Genomic DNA, 26,820 nt, shown 5'->3' with positions numbered 1-26,820 from the left:
TTCCAGTTTGCTTTCTGTGTGATGTGTTGGAGCATGTCTTGGGAATGGCAGTTTAAAGCATTAATTACTGAATAGCTACACAATGTTTTATTTATATGTGTTAAAGATCAATTGTCTCTTTTTGGTTCAGCTTTTGAAGTCTTCTATTGTGTTATTCAATGACAATTTTACTGGGATTACTGTTTTTGCCTCTAAGAGCAAATCCCCAAGATAAATATACAGAGCAATATCTACACACAATCCAGTTTCCACTCAAGCAAAATCCCTGCTGTTGCACTGGTGTGGAAAAGCAGCACTGCAGGCTGAAAGGGCATTGGTTTGAGGAGCAACGGTGCTGGTCACGCAGGCACAACTAAAAGTATGTGTGCATAGGTACATACGTTTTATGTTCTTGAAATCTGAGTTTAAGGTAAAGATGTTTTTGCATTATCAATGTTAGGTGAACCCGTCAACCACATATATTTATTTATAGAATTCTTGTTGATTAAACTATGAAATGGACTTGAGGGGCTTTTTATACAAATACACTGTACCTCATATTACTAAGGTGTGGAGGTATTTTATTAGAATACTTATAATTCAACAAAATAAAATATAAATAAGGAATGGATTTGGAAAATAGAGGTAGAACTGGAGGATAATACACAGATATATAGACCATGAGATCCTGTGTTGTTTAAAGTTAGACTGTGAATTTGGTCCTGAGCTTCCTGGAGGCCAAAAGAAAAATGGACATTTAATCATTTCCATTGGGGGGAAAAGACCCATATTTCTGTAGGAGAGACAGAATTTCTGATAGGGACGCTGAGTAATATGGTAGGTAGGCATCGTCACCTACCTCACCGTGCAATACAAGGTTTCAATAGCAGTTTTGTTTTTTGTGTGTTTCGTTTTGTTTTTGTTTTTTTTGTTTTTCAAGATTCACTTTATTGTCTCTCTTGAGTAGCTGAGTTTTATTTTATTATTATTATTTTTTTTAATACATCTTTTATTGATTTCAGAGAGAGGAAAGGAGAGGGAGAGACAGAGATAGAAACATCAATGATGAGAGTCACTGATCGGCTAGCCTGCAACCCGGGCATGTGCCCTGACCGGGAATCGAACGTCGATCGCCAGAATCCTAGGTCGATGCTCAACCACTGAGCCAAGCCTGGCTGGGCTTGTTTTGTTTTTTAAATAGGGTCTTAAAACATGCTGATAGCACAATTCTGTGAAGGTGGTTCTTTGAGAGGCCAAGATACTATGATCTTAAAATATATCTATCTACTGGTCAGCCCTAATCAAAGATTAAAGCCCAGGATAATTAAAAGATTACTGATTATTGTTTTGATGTGTAATAATTAAGATACATGTTAAAAGCCACCTAGCATTTATAGAAAATGCCCTTTTTAAACTAACTTATAGGAGGAGCACGTTAAGATTTTTTTCCACTCTGTTTTTATGTTTAAGAGCATCATACATTTCTCTGTCTACATGTCATGAGGACCTTAGTGATTTCTTTTTTTTCCATAAAAAGTGAACAGCCTTCATCCAAGGAAGCACTTTTATATGAGTAAAAAGAAAAAGCACAGTTTTAAAGTCTGTGTCATGTTGATTTTAGTTATGAGTCTAGAAAATAAAAGGGTTTTTTAATGTATTGGGAATTATAAATGCAGCTGACTACTGATTAAGAGAATTTCTTTCACAATATATTTATTTGAGTTAAAAATGGGGGCTAGAAAGAAATCAGTTGGGTTCCAATACCAGCTCCTCACTTTCTAGCCAAGTGATTTAACTTTTTTCTTCAGTCGTCAAATGGGAGAAATGATAGAACCCACTTCAGAGGGTTGTTACAGTAGATCTATGTGATCTATCTGTATATAAGGTGCTTAGAACAATGACTACGGGCCTGTCTTAGCTCTTGTTTAATTATTTCTAATTTGTCAAAATTACTTCTGACAAGCTGTAGCTGACTTTTTAAGAGCAAAATGTAACCAAAAGATTATTTTATTTCTGTGAAGCATATTGTAAAGATAGGATATGGTATAATGGCTTTGAGTGGAATTTTGGTGTTTCTGTTTTATTCTGCTTTCTTAAGTATTCCATGATGGCTTTTAACAAAACATGTACAACATTCCAGATTAGCCTTAAGATCTAACTTTTTCTTTAGGCATTAAGCTACTATGGAAATAATAATCTTCCCTATGTTGGTTATTTCTCATGGCAGCCTTCCATTGCATTTTCTTTGTTTGGGTACTTTCTTTTTCTTCCTGCCATTCTTAGCTTTCTATTTTTTAACTTGAGTTTACAAAGGGTGTGTATTCAAAGGGTTTCCGCCAGTTCCCAGTACCTTGTTAATCCTGAGAAGTTACCCAGTGAGCCAATTCTCACAGTAAGGTATAAAAATAGTCATCCAGAAAAATTGCAGAATGTGGTACCACTGTTTGAACTAATGGACAGCTTTCAAAATCAACACAGGGAGAAGAAAACAGCACAAACATCATCATTTCCTTAGATTTTTCTCTCCACAAATTATTTTAGAAGAGCCTTAAAATTTTAAAAAGTAACAAAGTCTCACCATTGCTCTATCATATTCATTAAAAGAGTGTAAGAATTGGGGCGAAGAAAGAAATCAGTCTCATGAACAGAGCCTACTTTTGATTTCTGTTGAGCTTATACCCAGTGTTCATTTCACCAGTTTTATTCAACAAATTCAGTCCAGTATTTTATTGATTACCTAATAAGTAAAAATGAGTGGCTTACTCTCACTAAGCCTGAATTTCCATATTATATAATAAGGAAGTAATGCACTTCTCTTTTTTTAATACAGCTTTTTAAAAAATTTAATTTATTGGTTTTGGGAGGGGGGAGAGACAAAGACATCCATTTGTTCCACTTATTTATGCATTCATTGGTTGCTTCTGTTGGATGTGTGTGTTTCTCCTGGGTAATTCTTAGGAGTGGAATTGCTCGGTCTGGGTAGATGTGTGTTTAACTTTACTGCCCTGTATGTAATTCACTAAATGGTATCCTTTTACACCTCTATTAGCAACAATCGAGAGTTCCAATTGTTTCATATCCTTGCCAACATTTGGTATTGTCCTTATTTTAGACAGTCTAATATGTTTCAGTGTGTGTGTTATAATTTCTGAACTGTATATACTATTTTATGTTGTAGCTTGAAATGTAAGGGACAGTGTATCACTAATTATAGGGTTTTATTTAAACCTTTACTACATAGGTAATACAGAAACACTGTATACAGACTTTGAGAATTGACTTTTGTAAAATGTAGCAAATATTTTTAACATTTTTTATTACATGAAAAAAAGCATGTGTTCAAAGGAATATACATTTCAAGTTATTGCAGCTTATTTGTTACAGAATTTCTGCAGGTAAAGTGTGTATGAAATCAAGCAGCATGTCAGTGTATTTAAAATCATTACTAAAATCTCTCCAGTCATATTGCCTGTGACAAATTACTGTGTTATATATTTAAAGCAGGGATTGGCACAGTGTGGTTGGGAGCCAAATTCAGCATGCTTCTTGTTTTTGTAAATAAAGTTTTGTTAGAATACAGGAATGTTTGTTTATTTACATATTGTCTATAGCTACTATTGCTCTACAAAGGGAAGAGCTGAGTAATTGCGACACAAAGCCAAAAATATTTGCTATCTGACTTTTAACAGAAAAGGTTTGCAAGATATTAATACTGCATAATTATATGGCATTTTAGTTTTCTTTTGGAGATTAAAGTTGCTTTTGGGGGGATTAAAGGAAGCACCCAAAACATAAAATCAGCTGATCAAAAAAACTACTACCGTAACTTCAATAATTTTCAGGGCATATCTACTGACTGTAGTTTCGCCATTCCCTGTTCTTTTAAGTTTGTATCTCTGCACGATTGCCTTCAGCGCATTTGTAGAAGCTTGTTTGTTAAGCCAACTAGTCTGATTGAGAGGCAGGCTATATATGGTTGACTTAATCAGTTTGGCCATGAATAGTGTTATCCAATATGCTCTGCGCCAGCAAGTTCTCCGTATCAGCTATGTTAACTCTTTAGAAATAAAAGGCCTATGTATTGTATAAACCTTAATTTTACAAGCACTTGGGTTTGGATGTTTTGCAGAACTCTTTGCTGTGTTCTATTAGGAAAGAATCATCCATAATGTTACTGTGATTTATTTTCAGAATCTTTTCAAATTTAATGATGTCACTATTCTAATAGGAATTTACTAAAGTCATCATTAGAATTTCTGGATCATTTTTGTACAACTTGGCCTCTGGCAAGTCAAATGGATTTATTCCTAAGTTCTTCTGCATATTTCCAAAGACCAAATATTTTAAGCAAGTGGCTCACATGGAACTCCTCGATTTATTATCATTCTTGAAGGCATCAAAAATTCAGTATGTGAATTTTCAAATTCACCTGCTTTCAAGGGCAGTTTACCCCATAATTCTTTGGTGCCTCCCACAGTCGATCAATGCATAAGAGAAGGAAGACTGATGAGAACTGACAAGTTATAGACTATTACCAGTTTTTTGTTGTTTTTCCATCCTGTGTGCATTTGAATTTCCAAATCATGTACGTATCTCTAATAACGGTGCATCCTTTTCAGGTTATCTTCATCATCATTCTGATGTTACTGATTAACTAGCATAAAATATTTTTAAACTTTCCATATTCCTCTCAATTCTTAATATAATTTTCTAACTTTCCTGCTTGTCTAAAGCCACAATGTATCATTCTTAGCATGTTTCAGAACTTTCATTGTTGTTTTATAGAATTCCTTAGAGAAAATTCATCTGACATTTAAAAAATCAGAATTCTCTTTAGAAGTGGAGACACAATTCAAGTGGAGATATAACTGAAGAATAGAAATAGCAGTTTTTTCAGAATAATTTCTTGTAACTGCACTCCGTATATAGGTCAATAATATAGATGTCTTTTCATCATTTCTGGGAGGTTTTGTCAATGTGAAATTTATCTTTATCACTGTTTTAGTGCTTTAAGTCCCCCTTCTTTTCTTCAAGTTCCAAAACCTTTCAGACACTGCCCCAGCTCTGAACATTGCTGGAGACTTTGCTTCCTTTCACTTCTATCAAGTGACATCTCTATGCATGTCAGACACCATACAGCTTTATAAGGTGCGTGATATTAGCCAGAGAAAGTAAGAAACTTACCTAAAGTTGTTTAGTAAGAAACTGAGCCAGCTTTCAAACTCAAATATATCTGACTCTAAGCTATGCCTGTTTGTTAAGGCCTTGTGTGTATGGATTTTCTTTCATTGTCATCATTTAGGTGTATATACCTAAAGTAGTACTGGGAACTCGGTCTAAAGCATTTGAATCATCCTGGGCCTCTTTTATTTGTATAAGTTTTTTGTGTTTTTTTTTGGTATGTGTTTCCATTGTAATTGGAAATAAGTTCCATATGTAATTTATGTACAATAAAGTTCAATTTTAAGTGAATGGTTCAATACATTTTAACCACAGATGTGATAGATAATATTTCCATCACTTCAAAAAGTTCCCTGCTTTCTATAACTTATGATTTTGCCTCTTTTAGAATTTCACATATGTGGAATTATAGATAATAGTCTTTTGTTTCTGAATTTTTTAACTTAGTAGAATGTTTCTGAGATCCACCCGTGCCGTGTATATCAGTAGAGTTTCCTTTTTGTTGCTGAGTAGTAGTCCACTCTGGATATGCCACCTTTTTATATCCACTTGCCCATTGGGACACATTTGTATTATTTCAGGTTTTTGTTGTTGTGAATAAAGCTGCTATGAACGTTTGAGTTCAAGTCTTTGTGCATGTTCATATTTTCATTTCTCTTGGATAAATACCTAGGGTTGGAATAATTGAATTGTGTGTAGGTTTAACTACGAGAAACTTTCAAATGGTTCTCTAGGTATTTGCACCATTTTGCATTTCTACCAGCAATGTACCAGAGTTCCCAGTGTTTCACACCCTTTACCAGCACTTAGTAATCCCGGATCTTTCTAATTTTAGTGTTCAGTGGGTGTTTAGTGGAATCTGATTGTGATTTTAATTTACATTTCCTTGATGACCAATGATGTTGACATTTTTCCTTGAGCTTAATTGCCATCTGTATATCTTTCGTGGGGTATCTATTCAATCTTTTACTACCATTCCCCCCTTTTTATAAATCAGTTGTTTGTCTCCTTATTTTCTTTGAGTTATATTCTGGATACAACTTTATTATCAGATAGATTTTAAAGGTATTTTGTCCTGGTCATAGTTTACATTTTCATGTTTTTAACAGTGGCTTTTGTTTTGAATAGTAAATTTTAAAATTTTGATGAAGTCCAGTTTATCATTTTTGTTTTATGATTCATGACTCACAGGGACCCCTCTGGATATCTCTGCAGCTTCCCTGTTCAGCTTTTTCTCTTCAGTATTCTGACCTGCAAATTCTAGCTACCTTGCCCTCCCTGAATTCTGCTCTCTCTCTCCTCAACTCAAGGAGACACTCCCCACCCCGGATCTGTTTCTGTTCCCTCTCCATGTGCTGCAGCCTGGAAGCTGCCACCAGGTGATAGCTGCTGTCATCTTAAGTCTCACCTTGAATTTTGTCCTTTTGTCAGGAATCACCACAGTTCTGGGCTGCCTTGTTGTTATATATGCCAGTAAAGCTCATTGGAAGGCAGTTTGGCAGTGTCTTTGAAGGTTTTAATAGTTTACTGGTTAAGAAAGAGCATGGGATTTAAAGTTAGTTCAGATCCCACAACTGTAAAGTATTTGACCCTGGGAACAGTTAGCCAGAAGGCTAGAGAAATTACTGAGCAAGAGAGGAATATCACTTTCATTTTTCATCTTGAAACAGGAGTGTCAGGCTCTTGGATAGTGTTCTGAATATGATGCCTGTTCAGAGAGAATCGAGGCTATTGTCTTGGCTGCGAAGACAGTGCTTTGTTGAAACAAGCTCATGCTCCTGTGCTCCAGTTCCTTAGCATGTGAGCAAACAAAAGTTAACAAGGTGAAGACATTAGAAATAGCTAGGTGCTTGGTATGTTTTATGAAGGGCTGTTGACGTTATTGATGTTTGTTCAGTTTTAGTTAAGTCATAACAAAAAACAGGAAACAGTTTTTCTTCCTTGGCAAAAGCAAGGGATATTTACCAAGCTTGTTTGAATCCCTTGGCACCCGGTGAACTAGCTTCATACTGCTCGGACTGCCGTGTACATTTTTATGCCATTTGTTCTATGACAAACCCCAATCTAGGGGCTTCTCTTTTCTATTGAGAACCTGACACATGGACTTCATGTCAAAGGATCAATTAAAGCAGCAATTTTCATACCCAGTTTTTTTAACGGGAGTACTTTGCCTCCTTTTGAGATTAGGTTTCATGTTTCCCTGTGGGAATTCTGTTTTGAATAGAACGTTTTACCTGTTACAATAGAAGGGTCACCAGCTGCACTTTCTTGCAACAGGGACGGAGTATACATGAGGTGTAGAGAATGAAACAGCAGGTTGCTTTTCTTCCATCTTCTCTCCTCCCCCTCCCCAAGCTTAATAATAGCTTTTGCTTGAGTAGTTGGCCCCTAAAGATGTTGTAACTCGGGCATGTGTATGTGTATATATGTCCCTCCAGTATTTTAAAGCATGTAAATGAGAAGATCTTGTATAAATACAAACAAATAGATACATGATTGACCACTAAGCCTTTCCTTTCCTTATGTTTCCACAGGAGTCTCCCCAGGACAGTGCTATCACCCGGGATATTAACCGGACATTCCCAGCCCATGACTATTTTAAGGATACAGGAGGAGATGGACAAGATTCCTTATATAAAATATGCAAGGTATTTCATGCCCCCCCCCCCCCCAATAGACTCAGTTTTGAATGGTCGATTTGGCTCTTTGAGATTATGCAAAAGATAACTACAAAGTGTAATATGTATTTGATATTCAAGAACCAAAAAAAGGAGAGGAAAGACTTTGTAAAATCAAAGATAAGAACACAATTTTAGATGATGATGAACAGGAATTAATTGGAAATAAAATAGTAAGGCTCCTTTTACCCTCTTAATCAGGACTTTCAAATGACAGTCCCCTGGCTCCACACTGAGACTTCCAAAAATTGATTTTGTGAAACCAGTTGAGTCTGTAATAGTGCAAGCTCCTTTTCAGATGCACAGTGTAAATGACAAACTTGGCACCTGGGACACATCCAACAGTAGCAAGTGCTAATGCCCATCCAGGTGGACTTTTAACCTGCAACATAATAAATGCTGGGAAATACTGGTGCCTGTCAGAAGGTCTGTATCTGGGAACTGCAAAGGAAATGGTACACTGTTCAATTTCAATAACTTATTTTCTAGTAGATTTTGGTAACTTCAGAGCCAAAAGGAGGAGTGGGGACCAGAGTTCGTCATCCTTCCTCTGTTCCTCTGTCTTTCCCCTCCAAAGCTAATCAAGTACCTACTTAACATTTATATATGAGGTGCAGTCAAGGTACAAGACGTGTCCTTAAGGAACTTACATATTATGATTGAAAAGGCAAAACTAGCAACTAAGTTTTAGGACAGACTAGCAATGAAGGGTGATTCTCCAATGGTAAACTGGTGCTTTAAACCATACAGGCAGTTAAATTTAGAGAAATGTTTCTTGAGTCTAATTTTCATTTCCCCATAGGATGCACAAAGCTATGATTTTGGTTGTAATCCTCCTCTCTGATCATCCTTTCCTAGCCCTTCTCAGTTGTTCTTCCCACTTAAGCAGCCAGCCAGCTAGCTTCCCGGAAAGAAACCCTGTGCTTACCGCCTCTGACCCTGCAGCACTCTAGTTTCTTCCTCATGATGACTTTTGCACAACTCTCTCTACTCTTCTCACCCTCCTGGTCGTGCTCTCACTTCTCTCACAACTTTGCTCCCTCCCTCAGTATTTCATCTCTCTACCTGCTCCTGAAACAGAGGCCTTCCTCCTGACAGGTGCTCATTCAGTGGTTGCTGCGCTTGACACTGTCTCCCTGATGAACCCTTCCACCCCCCAGAGCTTCAGCTGTCACCACTACACAGATATTCCCAAATCTACATTAGCTCAAGGTCTAAATTTCCAGCTGCCAGTTGGTCTCCATGTAAAAGTCTGTCAAGTAAATCAAACAAAAAAGATGTAAAAATGATTTCATTTATAAACACATTTTGCACTCAGCCCTCTGAATAGTATAATGACATATGTCTTTCCACCTAGATTTAATATTTATCAACATATCGCTACAGTTGCTTCATTAAAATTTTTCCTGTATTAGTTTTAAAGCAAATCTCAGACATCATGATCCTAAACTCTCCACTATCCATCTCTTAAAAAATAAGATCATTATGCATCTAGAGCACCCATCAGTATCATTCAATAGCCACTCCTTACATTTCCCTAAAAGTCTGTAGTTTGGTTGGAATCAGGATTCAGCAATATCCTTGTTATGTTTAGTTGTCCTATCAATTAAAAACAGTCTTCCTTTTCCCCCGTGCCATTGTCTTGCTGAAGATACAAACACTTCTCTGCTCGTTTCCAGTTCCTTCCTTTGGCCATGTTGAGTTTGATGTGGTTGATGTATCTTGTAGCCATACTACCCCCTCTGTCCACACCCTGGTAGAAGTCTCTCATACGGTGCTGGCACTTTTACAGATGCCACCTTGCATCAGTCTCCCTGCCTTTGGATTCTAGCCTATTTATTATTTTCTCTTTGTTGACTCCAGAATTGGATCACTTCAGTGACCTCCACTGAAGCCTTTAATGCTTCCCCATAACACACAGAATGAAATAAAAAAATTCTTAGTTTATTTCCTGGTCCTAGATTTCTTAGCTTATCACTAAAGGCATTTTATAATATATCCTGGCTTATTCTCTAAGTATTTTATGTTTCATCCACATTGAACTTCTCACTGTACTCTTGTTGATTTATTTGTCAAACTTCCCAACTGCATGGTGAAGTCCTCAAGGGCAGCAATCATTCCTTACATGTGTTAGCATGTGTGGCATTTGGCACAGTGCTTGGCATTAAATGTTGGATTAATGAAGTACCTTTTCTTCTCCATATTTTTTATAGCCTCCATCAGCCTTATATTCCAAACATTTCCCAAACGTATGATGTACTTTCATGTGTGTAGGCATTCCTTCAAGCTTCTCCATGAACCTGAAAAGTAGGCTCCCCTCCATTCCCTGTCTATAGAAATTCAGTACATTTTCAACCTAGTGCCTAATTGATTAAGCCATGTGCTAATCATGTGTCAGGTGAGGACTGGGACGTAACACAACTCTATGATAGAAATACTCTGATTAGTCTCATCTTACAAATAAAGAATATAGGTAATGGGTTTAAGATCTAGACCTAGACATTAGCTGTTGTGGGATTTCAGCCCAGCTCTAACTCCAAAGCCTGTGTTTCTTGAACAATCAGCGGTGGATTGATACCTTCACAAACACTGAGCCATGTGTGTCTATATTACTACTAGTTGGTACAGTCTTAACAACGTTGGTATTAACACATTTGAGTTCAGTTTAACACATTTGAATGGTGCCTTATTGTATCATTAACAGCTCATTTCTAAATACTGTGCATATCTTATCTTTGGAAAAGTATGTGTTTCTCGTTCCGTGGCCCTCTCATCACATAAGCTTTGATCAGATGGGGGATCTAATGGAATTATATTGAATTTTACCTGAATGAAAGCCTGATTATAATATGTATATTTAAAAGCTAGAGTTTTACCAGAGTCTAATGATAAAACCTGTGTATGTGTTGACTGAATTTTCATCTAATAAGCATTGGCATAATATTTTGCTAAGTGATGTGAATTCTGAGCATACCCAATTCTGCCTTCTTGGGACACAGAGGAACCTTGGCATAAAGGGAGTTTTATTAGAAATAAATTTGTCAAACAGGAAATAGCATCTTGAATCTATAGGAATTCCCCTTTCCACCACGACTTACATGAGAACTATAAATATTAATCATAAAAACAAGACTGAAAAACAACTGAAGAACCAAAGAGCAAACCACAAGGAATGTTAGATGTCAATATTCTGTTAAAGATAATGTTCGGAGAGATGGGTAGTGATCTTCTATTGCCAAGAAAAATACAAAATAAGAATTCCAGAGAACCCACAAGCAGTTTCAGAGCAGTCCCTCTTATCAGAAAAGTTATTACTGGCACTGCAGAGAGAACTGTATTTTGGTGTCTTTGCCAGAAGACTTTTTCCCAGAACAAAGATGAATAACATTAACATGTTTAGTGAGTGCCTGCTGTGTGTGAGGTGCTGGCTAGGTAGGTCTGCTGGGGCATCACTCCAGCCCATGAGCAGCTCAGTCATGAGAGGATGGATGTTTAAAATGCAGTGAGGTAAGTGCCCTAACAACCATACATGTGCAGTAAGTGCCATAGAAGCGCAGAGAAGAGGGAATTCTGAAGGATGGAATATGTTTGGAGCCTGAAGGAAGCATTTTTCAGATGGAGTGAAAAGCATGAGTAAAGACAAGGAGTTATGACCACCTTTTTTTAGTGCCGAAGTGGTGTTTGCTTAACCTTCCCTGCTCCTTGGCAACAGAAGGTGGCATGGTGACAGTTTTATTTATTGTAAAATAAAAAATGGGCTTGGAGAGAAATGTTTGCATCACCCATTGACCATCAGAATGCCCCAGAGGAGTGTGGTTAGCACCTTCCAGGTTTCTGTGTTCAAGGTACTACAGGGCATCTGACCCACGAGTGACTACATTCGTTTACACCTCCTGTGTTGGTTGTTTTTTTCAGGCTTATTCTGTGTATGATGAAGAGATTGGCTATTGTCAGGGCCAGTCATTTCTTGCTGCTGTTCTGCTTCTCCATGTGAGTAAATGAGCCTCTGTTATGATTTAGACATGGCCTGCCTCAGTTTATCCTTGTCTTAGACTTGAGCGTGGTTTTATTTTGGCTTTGACCAGGCTCTAGGGCATGAGTTTTAACTCCTGTATCTGGAAACCTTTTTCATAATTTAATGTCATCGTGGAAGAGAAACGTGAGAATAAGTGACAGTGCTGAAAACTGGTACAAGGGCAGACTTCATTTTTATTGCTAGGATGATTGTATAGACTTTGGTCTTAGTTGGACCCTTGGGGACATTTTATCTTCTCTAAAATAGCCACATCATTAGTATTTGTTTGGGGATTTATGTATTGGGGTGGGAGGGAGGCTGAGAAGTTGGTTTTCTTTAGTGCTATTTTTTTCATTCATTCTCCAACTTATATTTTTTCAGATCTATAGCAAAATTCAAAAAATCTCAAGGTGTAATACCCATATACTCTTCACCTAATTTACTAATTAATATTTTTCTACAGCTGATTTCTCTCTCTTCCTCTGCATTTCCTCGTACACACACAGACACACACACACGCTTTATTTTTTTATCAAAAAAATTTTTTTTGGTAAATCAGTAGCAAACATCAAAGTACTTCACAATGCTTGAGCATGAATCTCCTAAGGACATAACCATAGTATCACAATCACATCCAAGAAATTCCACACTGATTCAGTATTGGCTTATACACAATTCACATTCAGTTTTCCCCAGTTGTTTACTCAGCAAAGTCCTTTATAGGTATTTTTTCTGAACCCAGATCATTGAACTGCATGTGATTGATTCCAGCATTGCATTTGGTCGTTAACTTCTCTTTATTCTCTTCATCTAAACTACCCCCTTGCCTTTTTTGTGTATTTCATACCACTGACAGTCTTGAAACATTTTAGCAAATTATCTTGTAAAACATCCCACATTCTTGATTTGTCTGATCATTTCCTGATGATTCAAGTTAGTGTTTAGCAAAAACACACAGGTGATGTTAACAGAGTTTTGAGCACCTGTACGGACTGTACTGTGCTAGAGACCAGGAGAAAATAGTGTAGACTTGGTCCCAACCCTTGTAGACACAGAGCAGGGGAAGCTGGCCACCTGTGAGCAAAACGTCACACGAGCACATCGTTAATTCAGTGGCGCTGTGAAGACATAGTAAGTAAAAAGTTTGATGCAAGATTATAACAAGGGAGCCAAGTTTAGATTCCAGGCTCCTCTGGGGAGGTAACCTTTAAGGTGAACCCTGAAAAATGAGAAGGGTTCTCATTTAACTTTTTTAATATTGTTATGAAAATAATAAAAGTATTTTGAAAAGCAAGAGAGTAAAAAATAGAACATTCCCAGAAAAGGAAATAGTACAATATACAGAAGCACTGAAATTGGGAAAACTTGGCATATGGAAGGAACTGAAAGGACAGTAGGACTGGAGCATGATGAGTGATGGGAAGAGGAGAGGGAGCTGAGGGGCAACGAGACCTGCCTAGCGGGTCCCTTGAGGCCAGGCCAAGAAGGCTGGACTTTGTTTCTCTAAGCAAGGGAAGCTTTGGAAGAGTTTTAAGCCATTTTGTGTTGCAATACAAATAAAACAAAAAACACTTTTTGTCTTGTTACTGAACCTAGCTTATTGGTATTGATTGGTAGGCATGTAAAAATATGATAAAACTGTGACATTAATAAAGTCAAGTGTGTTGTGTGTGTGTGTGTGTGTGTATATATAATGTGATGATTTGATATACATATACATTGTGAAATGCTCACACAATCAAGCTAATTAACACATCCATCAACAGGTAAAGTTTTTAAATTTTGTTGTTTTAGGCAGACTTACTTTCTCAGTCGCACTAACCTATGTGGTTTGTCTTTGTTCTCAACTTCAGTCCAAGGACATTTATCCCCATTCAAATATCACAACCCCTTTAAAATGGATTTCCTGATCAAGTCCACAGTGTGTCGGTTTGAATCTCTGCTGCTTGACATTGTGTTAGGTAAATGTCAGCATGAGGGCAGATGCACTGCCTAACAGAAAGGCCACTCCGGGTCATACCATGTCTCCCTCAGTGGGGAAGAGTGAAGTTGCCTTTCACAGAGACCTCAAAGGTCTGGTCCTTTGCCCCAAATCCTTAGCTTTCCAGTAATAATATGTTGTATTGTTCTTATTTATTACTTCACCTGATTTGCTCTTTAGCTCTGATTTATTCCAGTAATTTCTGTGCTCAGCCCACCTCCATCCTCTTGTTCCACAGAAGCCCGCCCACCTTCTTGACATTTTGAAAGCTTGCTACATTCACACAAGCCTTAAATAACATTTTCAGTGCTGCTTTTCTATTTTGAAAACTAGACATTGTGCCAGGCTCTCAGGGAAATATTTTTCTATAAAGTTAAGGAAGATATAGGTATTATTATAAATGGGTAACATCTGTAAATAGAAGTAGGGTTTTTGTAGTATTTTAAGTATTACTGTAAGTGTTAACTATAGTAATTTAAGCATTACTGCATGCCTTAGAATATGTAAGGTTTCTCTAGCCATCTTTTTTAACAACAGTGAGGTACCTCCCTGCAGAGCCTCTCTGTCTCCCCCAGGCTGACTCAGGCTTTCCTGTTCCTGTATTCTCACCATCTTTCTGTGGTAACTATTATAGTTATTGTGTCTGGGTGTATGAGAGGCTCCTCGAGGACAGGAACAGTGTCTGACATAGAGTAGGCATCATTAAATATTTCTTGGTTGAGCCCTGGCTGGCGTGGCTCAGTCGGTAGGAGCATCATCCCATATACCAGAGGGCCGAGGGTTCGATCCTCCGTCAGGGCACATACCCAGGTTGTGGGCCCAATCCCTGGCCGGGGTGCATGCGGGAGGCAACTGATAAACATTTCTCTTTCACATCAATGTTTCTGTCTAAAATTAATTTTTAAAAAAAATATTTGTTGAGTGAATGAATGTTAAGCACTGAATTACTGCATAGAAGGATGAATTTAGTATACTGAGAAAACTTCTGTATATGTTTTGTGATTTATTTTCCCCCTCTGCCATTTCCTTTCTGTTAACAGATGCCTGAAGAACAGGCATTCAGTGTTCTGGTCAAGATCATGTTTGATTATGGTCTCAGGGAACTTTTTAAGCAAAACTTTGAAGATTTGCATTGCAAATTTTACCAGTTGGAGCGCCTCATGCAGGTAAAAAAAGAAACCATCCTGCCTTTGCCACTTAGAGCGCAGTCTGGGGAGAGGTGGGTTGATGAAATGGTGCCGAGGAGCAGTGGTGTGGCCTTAGCCATCAGGGTGAAGGACAGGCATTTTTGTTTGTTTTTCATGACGTGATGATGATAATGATGCCAAGGTGTGAGCCTGATGGTTGTAAGCTGGGTTTTCAGTGTCATAAAACACACAGAATATCAGAAGACTGTAGGACCTTTAACACAGCACACTCAGTCAGGAAATACTCGCCAGAACACTGGCGCTGATTGGTTAGGAATCTCAGAACAAAGTGAAACAAACTTTCAAACTGCCTTTCCACTTATTTGTCACCATTTTGGGGATTCCTCTTTAGAGCTAGCTTGTGGACTGGACAAGGGAGCATAGTGCCAGTTTAATACCAGATAATGCGTGTTCTTCTGAGTACTTGGAGGTTTTTAGGAAAACACAAGTATGTGACTTCTTTGGCCTATTCCTGTTAGATTTATGAGCTCCTGAGTGGGAGCTGAATAGCTGCATATGTGCCTAAAACTAATTAGTTGCTGTTTCAGGAGTACATTCCAGACCTGTACAACCACTTCCTGGAGATAAGCCTCGAAGCGCACATGTACGCCTCCCAGTGGTTCCTCACCCTCTTCACCGCAAAGTTCCCTCTCTACATGGTCTTCCACATCATCGACCTGCTGTTGTGTGAGGTGTGCATCGGCGGCCGCAGCACTCGGGGTCACTGCAGTGTCCTTCCACGACAGCTGTCAGAACAGAACTTGTTCTGCTCAGTTGTTTTTCAGTGCTGGGAAATCCAAGTTTCAGTGACTCTTCCTTAGGGCTGAAGCTAACGATCATGTTTTGTTAAAGGCCCTCTCTGCTTAAAAAATAAATCCTATATTAGAGTTTAGTATTAATTAGTATTAGGTTTGGCTGAATTTTTTAAGAAATCCAAAACAACAGCAATTAAATAAGGCAGAGGTTTATTTTTCATAAAGAAGAAGTCGGGGGTTGGCAGTAACCTGCCTTCACCAGAGTGCGACTCTCATCTGTATGGCCAATGAGAGCTGGGAGGGATAGGGGACTGGAGAGGGTGCATGTCCTCTTTTTAAAAGAGACTTCCTGGAAGTTGCACCTGCATTTCCACTTACCTCATATTGGTAAGTGGAAATGAACTTAGGTACATGACCACACCTATCTGCAAAAGAGATTTTATTTTTAAGTTTGGTAGGAATTTGCTAAAAATTGGGGGGAGGGGGTGTCTGTTGCTAAAAGAAAGTAGATATTAAATAACAGTCTTTACCACAGCATGGTTTTGGGTTTGGGGGTGTGTGTGTATGTGTTTAAGAAAAAAGTAACTAAATTCAAAAATATATATGTTTATTATAGAAACTTAGAAAATATAAGCAAAAAGATGTAAAGATACTTCTAATCCCACTGTCTAGAGCAGGGGTGGGAACATCCAGCCCGCTGGCTATAGATGGCCTGCAAAATCATTGGTCTTGCCCCTGCCAAGGCAGCCGCAGGTGGGACTCAAAATTCAGTAAATCTAGGAGCTTTTGGGGGGTATTCTGAAGATAAACAGTCCAGATGTAAACACTGAAAATGTTCTTTTTTGTTTTCTCTTTTAGGGAATAAGTGTTATTTTTAATGTCGCCCTTGGATTATTGAAGGTACACATTTACGCATAAGCTGAGTTACCTGTCATTCTCTGTTCAGCACTTTCAGTAGCTTTGTCTTAGTCTCGTTCTAAGTGGCCACTATGTTCTGATGTCGTCCTTGGCAGTGGAGATGTGCACGTGGCTGTGGCAATGCTGAGAAGTATCTTCTGGGGATTATAAAGCTGCTGGGATTATAAAATGCTGCTTGTGCATCTTCAAAGCAAAGAACCTTTCCTCTACACATCTGTATTTTCTTCTTTCCAGACGTCCAAGGATGACTTGCTGTTGACAGACTTTGAAGGTGCCTTGAAATTCTTCAGGGTCCAGCTTCCTAAGAGGTACCGCTCAGAAGAGAACGCAAAGAAGCTCATGGAATTGGCTTGCAACATGAAGGTAAAATAGTTTTGCATTAATATAGTATATTTTTCTGTTCAACTACTGTCTCAATATGAAGATAAAATAGTTTTGCATTAATTGCATTTATTTTTCTGTTGTTCAGTTAATGTCTCTATTCCTGATCAAACTATCAACATTTATAATACATTAAAGTGATAACGTTTTCTTTTGTATTGTATATTTTTTCCATATATATATTTTTTATAGACTTGCTCCTTATTTTGTATAATTCTTCCTTTATTTAACTTACATAATACAATATAGAGAAAATAAAATTCTTCTGGTTAACATAATTAAGAATAACAACTTTCCCCACATGAAAAATAAAAAATAAAACCACAGACAACCTCGAAAATGCCAGATGTGCACTATATATCAATTCATGAGTTGTAACGAATTTTTTTGGCACTTTGCTTTTCCTTCACAGTCTAGGCCTAAAATGCTCCCATAGGATCCCAAATTAGGTACTTCTGTTTCTCCCCAGCTTTATCGAGATATAAATAACATATAATGTTATGTAAGTGTAAGGTATAAGTGTGATGATCTGATACATGTATATATTTCAAAATGTTTACCACAGTAAGATTAGTGAACACACCCTTCATCTCACAAAATTACCATTTTGTTGTGTTGGTGAGAATGTTGACGCTCTACTTGTAGTAATTTTCAAGTACACAGTACAGCCTTGTTGACTGTAGCCACCATGCTCTATCTTAGGTTCCTGGAACTTGTTCATCTTAAAATGGAAAGTTTGTACCCTCTGACCAACATCTCCATTTTTCTTACCCCTCAGACTTCCAAATATTTTCATATGTGTTATATCCTGTGCATTTAATCTTACTGCCTCCCCCAGGCTTTGAACTGTACGAGAGATATTACCATTCCCAGTTTGAAGTCAAACCAAAACACAAAGGCTGTACCCCCCCCAGAGTCTTACAGCTAGTGGCAGAGCACAGGTTTTGTGATTCACTGTGCTGTCCTTTAACTTTCAGTCTTTATTGTTGTGGTCAGAAATCCCTAATAAGAAACTAATAATACATAAAGGAAACCCACTCCATTTTTTCACTTCCAATGGCATTTATGATTTGTATAATTTTTTAAGGTAAAAAAATATAGGATTTCCTTTGTTCATGTTACAATAAAATTTTATTTTTAAGGAAGAAGAAAAAGTAATTGAAGTTTAGTTTGGGATTTGCTGCTGGAGGCAAATGGGGGACAGAATAAGTAGTTGTATTCAGAGTCTTTAGGGTGCGTAAGAGACTGACTATTGTGTTTACTTCCTGTGACTCCAGAGGGTAGAGCTGCAGTTAGTGTGTAGGGCAGATGTGGGCGAGAAGCTTCACTGTCTACAGAATAGAGCAGGGCTGGGCATCTGGGAGACCTGAATTCAGAGCCAGTCGTTTATTTAAGGGGCAGTCTCCTCATCTGTACACTAATATCAGACTCTGGTCCTGGTTATATGTCAGACTAAACTAATGCAGGCTACCCTTTTTTAGACACTTGGAGATGTTAAATAAAATGTGACCCAAGAAATGTTTAAATACCTGGATGAACTTGAAAGAAAAAAGAGGAATGCTCAGGTACCTGAAGCAAATTAGCTCGAAGCTAGTGTATGTGAACTGGTAGAACAGCATCCCATGGACTGTGGAAGCATAGGTAGGTGTTTAATGCTCAGACAGACACACGGTATGACTGGGCCTTTAGCAGGCAGCTGAAACCAAAACTACTGCATGTAGTTAGGACCTCGGACTTGCTGCTGTGTTTTTGAAAGGGCGGATACAAAAACTACCAATTAGCCCAAGAAACAATAGAAGTCATAAGATTAAATGAATGGGGTATTTAAAAAGAAAAGGAAATAGACCTTCTAGATATTAAGGTAATCATTGAAGTTATTCAAAATAAAATGTGACACATTTCACAAGTATTATGGATAACCCTTAATGGTATTCTACCACGTGCCAGGTACTGAGGTTCAGTGCTTTTGTGTATGAGGATTAACTACAGCATATGTTCAGTGCCTATTTACCACAGTGCCTGGTAACTAGTACAGGTTAAGAAATGGTGGCTGCTGCTATGATTACTTCCTCTCTGGTTTTGACACAGATATAAAACACTTCTCAGTGATGCTCGCTTTGTGCAGAGAGCAGAGAACCAAGTGAGCCCCAAGGTTCTCTGAGTCCACCTCAGCCTGGTTCACACATGAGGATCTGCCTTTTACTTGTGATTTCTTCCCTCCAAAACCTGCCTCTTCCTCAGTGTACTGTCTCAGTTCATGGTTCCTGGCTGGTTGCTCAGGTACCTGGACTTCTCTTTCTCTCTCACTCCCCATCTTCTTACTCTACATCCAAGCCGTTTCATCAGAATATATCCTAAATCTGGTCACTTCCTGCTCCCTCCATCACTAACACCCTAGCCTAACCATCACCATCACTTCTCTCCTGGAATATTCCAATAGACTGCTTGGTCCTCCCGTTTCCACAGTGGTTTCCTCCCAGGCTTTTCTTGATCCCATCTGTCCCTTGCTTAAAACTCTGGTTGCGTCTTAGAATAACACTCGAGTTCTAGCCTTGGCCTGTAAGGCATGGCACCATCTGACCTCTTGGTCATCTCTCTGATTTCATCTCCTACTATTTCCCCCCCCTTTCTCTTTCCACTTCAGATACCCTGGCCTCCTTGCCATCTCAAACATGCCAACATATCACTCCTCAGGCCTTTGCCCTGGCTGGTCTCTGCCCGTAACGCTTTCCTTGGTGTCTGTCTGGCTTCGCTTGCCTCATTCAGTCCTGGGCTCAAATATCATGCCATCAGAGAGGCCTCCTCTAATTACAGTGTCTAAAGTAGCAGGTCCCCCAACCTTATCTCCTTACTATATCTTATTTTCCACTCATCACTTCTTCATATTATTTTATGTTTATTTGATTATTAATTTCCCCTCTACACTAGAATTAAGCCTGTGACAGAGGGGACTTTATCTCTTGTTTACTTCCGAATCCCCAGCACAGGAACAGGGTCTGGCATATAAATAGCTGTTGAATGAGTGAATAAATGAATATGCTGTTGAGTTTCTACCAAGTGGTTTACAAACAAGAGTTAACATGGATTTGGGCAAGGCTTAAAAGTAGCTTCTAGCCTAAGGTTTTACCTTTTGGGCTTCCATTAGCTTGAAACACTTTAATAATATATGGGTCCTTTATTTCCATAGTCCAGATGGGCGGTGTCTAATGTCTTCTTTTTCTTGCCTGTGCTTTCAAGGAGTAAAGGCAGACAAGGCTGCACAGCACACACACTTTGTGCTTTGATACATAAGTTCTTCTCGCCCTGGAGAACTCAGCTTGGCCAGGGTGCACCTGGATGATACCCCTACTTGCACATGGCTTCAGGGTGAGGAAGATACAGTAATTTTAAAAAATTGATTCACAGCATTGGAGATTTTTACAGATTCACCAGGACATGAGAGAATGAGATTTTTTCTGCTAAAAGGTGGGATATGGTGTGTACAGTTTAGTGATGATTAGTTGTGCTCTGGCAGCTATACTTAAAACTGGCAAATATTAAGGGAGATATTAAGGGAGATAGAGGCAACAGTTGAGCCAATTATTGGCAAAGAACCTGTCACAGTATAATTTGCCAGCTCAGAAGTAAGAAAATCCTTGGCAAGCCCTGTGTGTGTGATGTGGGCTGCATGGGGTTGGTAGTGCCTCAGTCAGCACAGGGCATGTGTGTGATCACTTGGGGGTGCGGAGACCCTCTAGACTTGGAAAAGGGGGATCCTGCTATGGAATGGTTTGGAAACTAGCTTTTGGACCTTTTGGTGTAGAATTTAGAAAGGAAACATTGACTCTGACTCTTTGAAATTCCACTCCATTTTTTTGTTTTTTAAAAATTGTGGCTTGGTTTTCAAAGTTGTACTTCCTGATTAAGGTGTGAATTGGGAATACTTTGCCACAGATGCCAGTCCAGGAAACAAATACCTGTTTTTCTTGTTGTCATTATTGTGTTTTAACATATATAATGTTGTAATTTCTGGTATTTGTATAGTTGCTAGAAGTATCTCATTTCTTCCTTTCTTCCTTATGGTGCCCTGTGAGGTATGTAGGGCAAATCAAGTATGGAAACCGAGGCTTATAGAAGTTAACTAACTTACCCGTCTGGTACTGGCTGGATACTGATGAGCCCTAGTGGAACTCGGGCTTTCAGACTTTATATTCACAGTGTTTTCCACTCCATTGTACTTGCCTGTTCTCATTGCACAAGTACAAGGGGAGTTGTTTGTTGTGTCCATACCTGAAACGACCATGAGATGGGGGTGTTGTTCAAAAAAGTCTGTATTCCTCCCTGTACCTATGTGTCCCTTTTCTCTAAATCTTTTTCTGTGTCTGTCTTTATTTGCCTCTCTTTACTTTTCTCTTTTCTACCCTTTTACTTCTCTCTTCTCCCTCCTTGTCCTTAGTTTATTATGGGACTGATATATTTATTTTTTGAGGGGTTTTTGATCCCCTGCTCTTAATCTAAAATTTAACAACATGCATCACAACTCATTTAGCTGTCCATTGACTTACCCTTTTTTCTGGGTCAGTGTCCTGAAATAGAAAAATTGTTTCCACTTCCAATATAAGGTCTATAAGGAATTTCTGTTTTAAAAATTGTTTCAGAAATTCATGAATGGTCCTAGCTCCACAACCCCTTCATACTCATAGCTCTGCTATGCATTGCTTAGTCACATTTAATGATTTGAGAAATATGTGAGAGCAACAGTTTCTTTATGTTTATACATATTTTAGAGAATAAGTCAGACATGTGAGGCTAGTTTAGAAGAAGCAGGAGCCATACTGAAAGAGAAGGCTCAGTGGGTTTCTTAACTTGACCCTTTTATTGTAGAATCCTGCCTAAGGTGAAATGTGATTTCTGAACCATTGTTTCATTTGAATTGTTATTTCAAACATAAGGTGATTGTGCTAGACTTCAAACTACCTGTAAGACTAAATATTATTACAAAAACCAAATAGCAGTATCTCCAGAATAATGTAATCCTAATCACTTGCTATTTGGAGAAACAGAAAACTCTTTGGCATTTGGGAATCTTTGCCCTTGGGGGGTATTTTTATTCAAGAGCTAAAAGCCACACTAGTTTGAATTTCATTCTCTGTTCAGATCATTTGTGTAGTTAGTGTGTGTTAGGATTTTAAGCTCTATGATTGCAGTGAGTGACTTCATCAGTCTTTTTTCTTTTTTAAAAAAAATTATTTAAATCTTTATTGTTGAAAGTATTACAGATATCCCCCCTTCTTTTCCTCCCACATTGATCCCCTCTACCCTGCATCCTCACCCCGCCCCCACCCCAGGCCCTCACCACACCATTGTCTGTGTCCATGGGTTATACATATATGCATATAAGTTCTTGGATTAATCTCTCCCCATCCACTCCTCCACCCCCTCCTTCCCACTGAGATGCATCAGTCTGTTCCTTGCCTTTATGTCTCTGGATCTGTTTTGTTCCTCAGTCTATTTTGTTTATTAGATTCCACATATGAGTGAGATCATGTAAAACTGAATCAGGAAGAATCAGAAAACCTGAATAGGCCAATAACAACTGATGAAATCGAAGCGGCAATAAAAAAACTCTCAGCAGACAAAAGCCCTGGTCCTGACGGCTTCACAGGGGAGCTTTCTGATTCTTTAAGTTGTAGGGTTAGATAGTTCACTAACAATTTTTCTTGCTTTTTGAGGTAGGCCTGCAGCGCTATGAACTTCCCTCTTAGGAATGCTTTCGCTGTGTCCCATAGATTTTGAGTAATTGTGTGTTCATTTTCATTTGTTTCCAGGGAGTTTTTTACTTATTCCCTGATCTTATAGGTGACCCATTCATTGTTTAATAACACATTATTTAGCCTCCATGTGTTTGAATGTTTTTGAGTGTTTTTACTGTAGTTTATTTCTAATTTCATACCCTTGTGATCTGAGATGCTTGATGTGATTTCAGTCTTCTTGAACTTGTGGAGACTAGTTGTGTCCTAACATGTGGTCTGTCTTTGAGCATGAACCACGTGCACCTGAGAGGAATGTATATTCTGCAGCTTTGGGGTGAAATGGTATGTAAATATCAATTAAATCCATCTGATCTAGTGTGTCATTTAGTCACTGTTTCTGTGTTGACTTTTTATCCATCAGTCTTGATGTGTTCACAGAGTCTTCATAGTGTGTACACATAGTAAGTCAGTCCTTGCAGTGACCACATGAGGCCATTTTTCAAATGTGTATATGACACTTAGAAAATTGAAGAAAGTTCTCAAAGCGTCAAAAGTTCCTAAGTGATGGAGTAGGGATTAGATCCTGGGAATTTCAGAGCTCTAAAGTCAATGCTGTTGTCATTGTGCTTTACTGTAAGTGAGGGATTGAATGACTAGGACAAGCTTGTGTCACAGGGGAGCAGTGGTCACTACCTTCTTATATGAGTAAGTTGGTCTCTCTTGGTCCTGATCTGTGTTTGGCTTCTCTGCTGCTAATTTGCTTCTGCATTTTAGAAAAATACTCTGATGGTAGAACCAGAATACCTAATTCTATTTAGTGATCTTTGAGGGAGTTTGAGTCTGAACTATTTGAACAAATTAAATAAAAAGGCTCAGAGATTAAATAGAATGTTGATTTGTTTCAAGTGGTTACAAGTGCAGGCCTTGGAGTCGCACGGCCCTTGGCTCTGTCCTGGCTGTGCCTCTGCCATGTGACCCAAGGCAGGTTAACACAAGAGGTTGAAGAGAGGGCAGTAAGATGATGCCTTAATGTAGCTGCTGCTCTCCTGATGGTCACTATCACCATCCCTCAAACACCAGTGACCTCTTGGCCTGCCCTGTTTTGACCTCCTCCACCCAGGCATCTATTCTCCTTGAGTCAGTCCAAGTCAACATTTATAGCTTTTCTTATGTGCCAAGAACTGTACGCACTACTAAACATGTTACAGAGATGGGCAAGAAGCAGGAATCACCCCAGATTTGTGTTCTTGTGCTGGCATCGCCACTTAGCAGACTTGGTCCTTGACTTTACCTGTCTAGGTCTCAATCCCTCATCAGTAAAATGAGGGCGATAATCTTTGCCTTACCCATTTCAGAGAGGAGTTCGGAGGATTTCATAAATAGGTGTAGAGGTATCTGGTTATCTTGATAGTCCTATGTAAATCTCAGATTCTTTTAATTAATAACTGAAAAACCAAGTTCTTGCCCCAAGCATTCAACAAAGGGAAGATGGGCTTGAGTCAGATTTCTTTATTTAGCTATGAGGACTTTGGGGCAGGATCTCTTAATGTACAAGACCTCTTCCCACCCACCCACTCACCCACTCACCCCACTCACCCCACTCACCCACACAACATCCTTGAACCTTGCCATGCAGAGCTACTAAGATTCAGCCTCCCACCTTCACTGACTCCCTGTGCCGCCAGCCCAGTAAGTGTTCTGACCTGTGCGAACAGTTTCTTAAGCCAGACTTGGAAATCAGCTCCTACTTCCTATCAGCAGCCCACTTCGTGCTCTTCTGTGTGAAATGGGCTTTGTCTGCAGCACACGTACAGAGACCTAGTTCTGCCTCTGTTTCAGGACAAGAATGCAGATGTTACTATTAATAACAAGTAGTAGCTACTGCTAAGTAAAAAGACCTCACTGTGTGCCAGGCACTCTTCTGAGCTCTTTAAGTATTTTATATCATGGGATCCTCATAACAGTAGTCCTTATAAGGACTGTTGTGATTTTCACAGATGAGGAACCTGAGGCCAAAATAAGGCAGCTTGACCTCAGTCACATTGCGTTGTCAGCAGAGCCAGGACTGAGCCCTGGTTTGTCCACCTGCAAACTGTACCACCTCCCTCCCACACAAGTCCTCAGCCACTCTCTTTCTCCATCTGTGGGCCTTGACATCCCTGCCTGTGCCAGGGGCTGGTCAGGGACCACCTTTCCCAGGGCACGTAGCACATGTTTTAAGAGAGAGCATTCATTATCCAAGGGGAGAGATTTGGGACTAAATCTGTACTTCTACCAAAGTATCAAACTGGCATGTTCCAAGTCTCCACTATCTAATTCAAGTTTCTTAACTGGGGAATGTGGATGGGCCTCGGGGAGCCCATGAGTCCTCTGAAATGGTATGTAGAATGTTCTGTTGCTGTGGGTGGGGTGGGGGCAGAGTTGCCTTCTGTGCTCTTTTATGGGGACAATGCTTTTTATGGGAACGATGGCTCTCAGGACACTTTTAGAGTGGTTCTGTTCCTAAGTGTTAAGAACCTTTGTACAAATTGCATTGGGGTATGAACTTGGTTTTACCTAAATTACAAACTCAGTCTTATCTCAGGAAACTATTAGAATTTTTTCCCCCCAAAAGTACATTTAAACAAAAAAATTTCCAATATAATCTTTTTTTAATCCTCACCTGAGGATATGTTGTTTTGTTTTTTGTGGGTTTTTTATTGATTTTTAGAGAGGGAGGAAGGGGAGTGAGAGAGAGAAACATTGGTCAGTTTCCTCCCATATTCACCCCTACTGGGGATTAAACCCGCAACCTAGGTATATGCCCTGATCGGGAATCAAACCCACAACCTTTTTGGTGTAAGGGATGATGCTCCAACCAACTGAGCCACCTGGCCAGGGCTCAGATCTCTCTGAGGGCAAAAATGCCACTGTGTGTGAAGCTGTGGTTTCCACAGCCTTCTGATAGAAGTCAGCTGACAGTGGGTGTGATTCTGAGCTCGGGGGCTGATTCCATAGCTGCCCTACTTCCTGAATTCAATTAAAATGTTATTGGTGTAAGTAAGAGACAGACAACATGGCCCTTGGACTTCTTAGAATGGGTACTAGGTCTCTATTCATTAAGTATTTTCATGCTCACTATGGGCCAGGCATTAGGAATTTCACAGAGTTCCTGCCCTGTGGAGTTTGCATGTTGTGATTGCTGTATGTCTTTGTATCTCTAATGCCTAGCAAAGAACACTGCCCATAGCGGCGTTCTAGCTGTTAGGTAAGTAAATGCCCCTGCTGTATCCTGATTAGGTTAAAAGCAGGGCCATTGGCTTTGATTGTTCAACATCTGATCATTGAATCCCGATGTGTTCCAGGCATTGAACTAGGCACTGGAGATACGGTGGTAAGCAAAACAGAGGCGGCTTGCTCCTAGTGGGAAGATAGACAATTAAGTAAGCACATAAATATATGATTGTGGACTTGGACAGATGCCATGGAGGAATTGCCCTGATGCTATGAGAATATATAACGAAAGACCTGGCCCAGTGGAGGGAAGGAGGTGTCAGGGAAGGATTCCTAACAAAGTGATGTTGGAGCTCTGGTCTGAAAGGTGGAGAGGGTGTGGGTTCATCCAGGCAGAGGGACCAGGCTGGCGCCGTACACTTATTTTGTTAGCCATTTCCATTCAGAAGAAAGGTCGATGTAAAGAATGGTCCATGAAATTCAGCATTTCCGGGCACTCTGTGCATGGGCAGGGAACAGTGATGAGGGAGACATTGTTCCAACCTGGAGGCATTGATAATAGGACAGGCGGGCTGAGAGGTGGATGCTGGTCTCTCCTAGGTGTAGCCTCATGTGGAGGCTTGAATTGGTGCTTTTGCTACTGGTGTGTCTCGATTTCCCGTTCAGGTATCAGGCATCAGTCTTTTTTGTGGGTGCAGAAGTCAGGATCAGCTGTGAGCCTTATAAGCAATGTTGTTTTTATTTTATTTTTCTTGTTTGTGATGGGGTTGGGGGTAAGGCATTTAAGGGAGGGAAAGAGA

At 39.3% G+C, this 26,820-nt stretch overlaps 1 protein-coding gene across 1 annotated transcript in view; it reads left to right on the top strand.

Annotated features, from left to right (window-relative positions):
* Positions 1-26,820, top strand: part of RABGAP1 (RAB GTPase activating protein 1) — a 118,516-nt gene that overhangs the window by 74,363 nt on the left and 17,333 nt on the right. The window contains exons 14-19 of the mRNA XM_081151941.1: positions 7,695-7,808; positions 11,754-11,828; positions 14,875-15,000; positions 15,570-15,713; positions 16,635-16,676; positions 16,929-17,057. Coding sequence (XP_081008067.1) covers positions 7,695-7,808; positions 11,754-11,828; positions 14,875-15,000; positions 15,570-15,713; positions 16,635-16,676; positions 16,929-17,057 — 630 coding nt within the window. The remainder of the gene's footprint in view (positions 1-7,694; positions 7,809-11,753; positions 11,829-14,874; positions 15,001-15,569; positions 15,714-16,634; positions 16,677-16,928; positions 17,058-26,820) is intronic.

This window comes from Miniopterus schreibersii, assembly GCF_964146895.1.
Source record: "Miniopterus schreibersii genome assembly, chromosome: 11".
Classification (NCBI taxonomy): domain Eukaryota; kingdom Metazoa; phylum Chordata; class Mammalia; order Chiroptera; family Miniopteridae; genus Miniopterus; species Miniopterus schreibersii.
The sequence above is the reverse complement of the archived record's forward strand: the minus strand, read 5'-3'. Positions and strand labels throughout refer to the sequence as shown.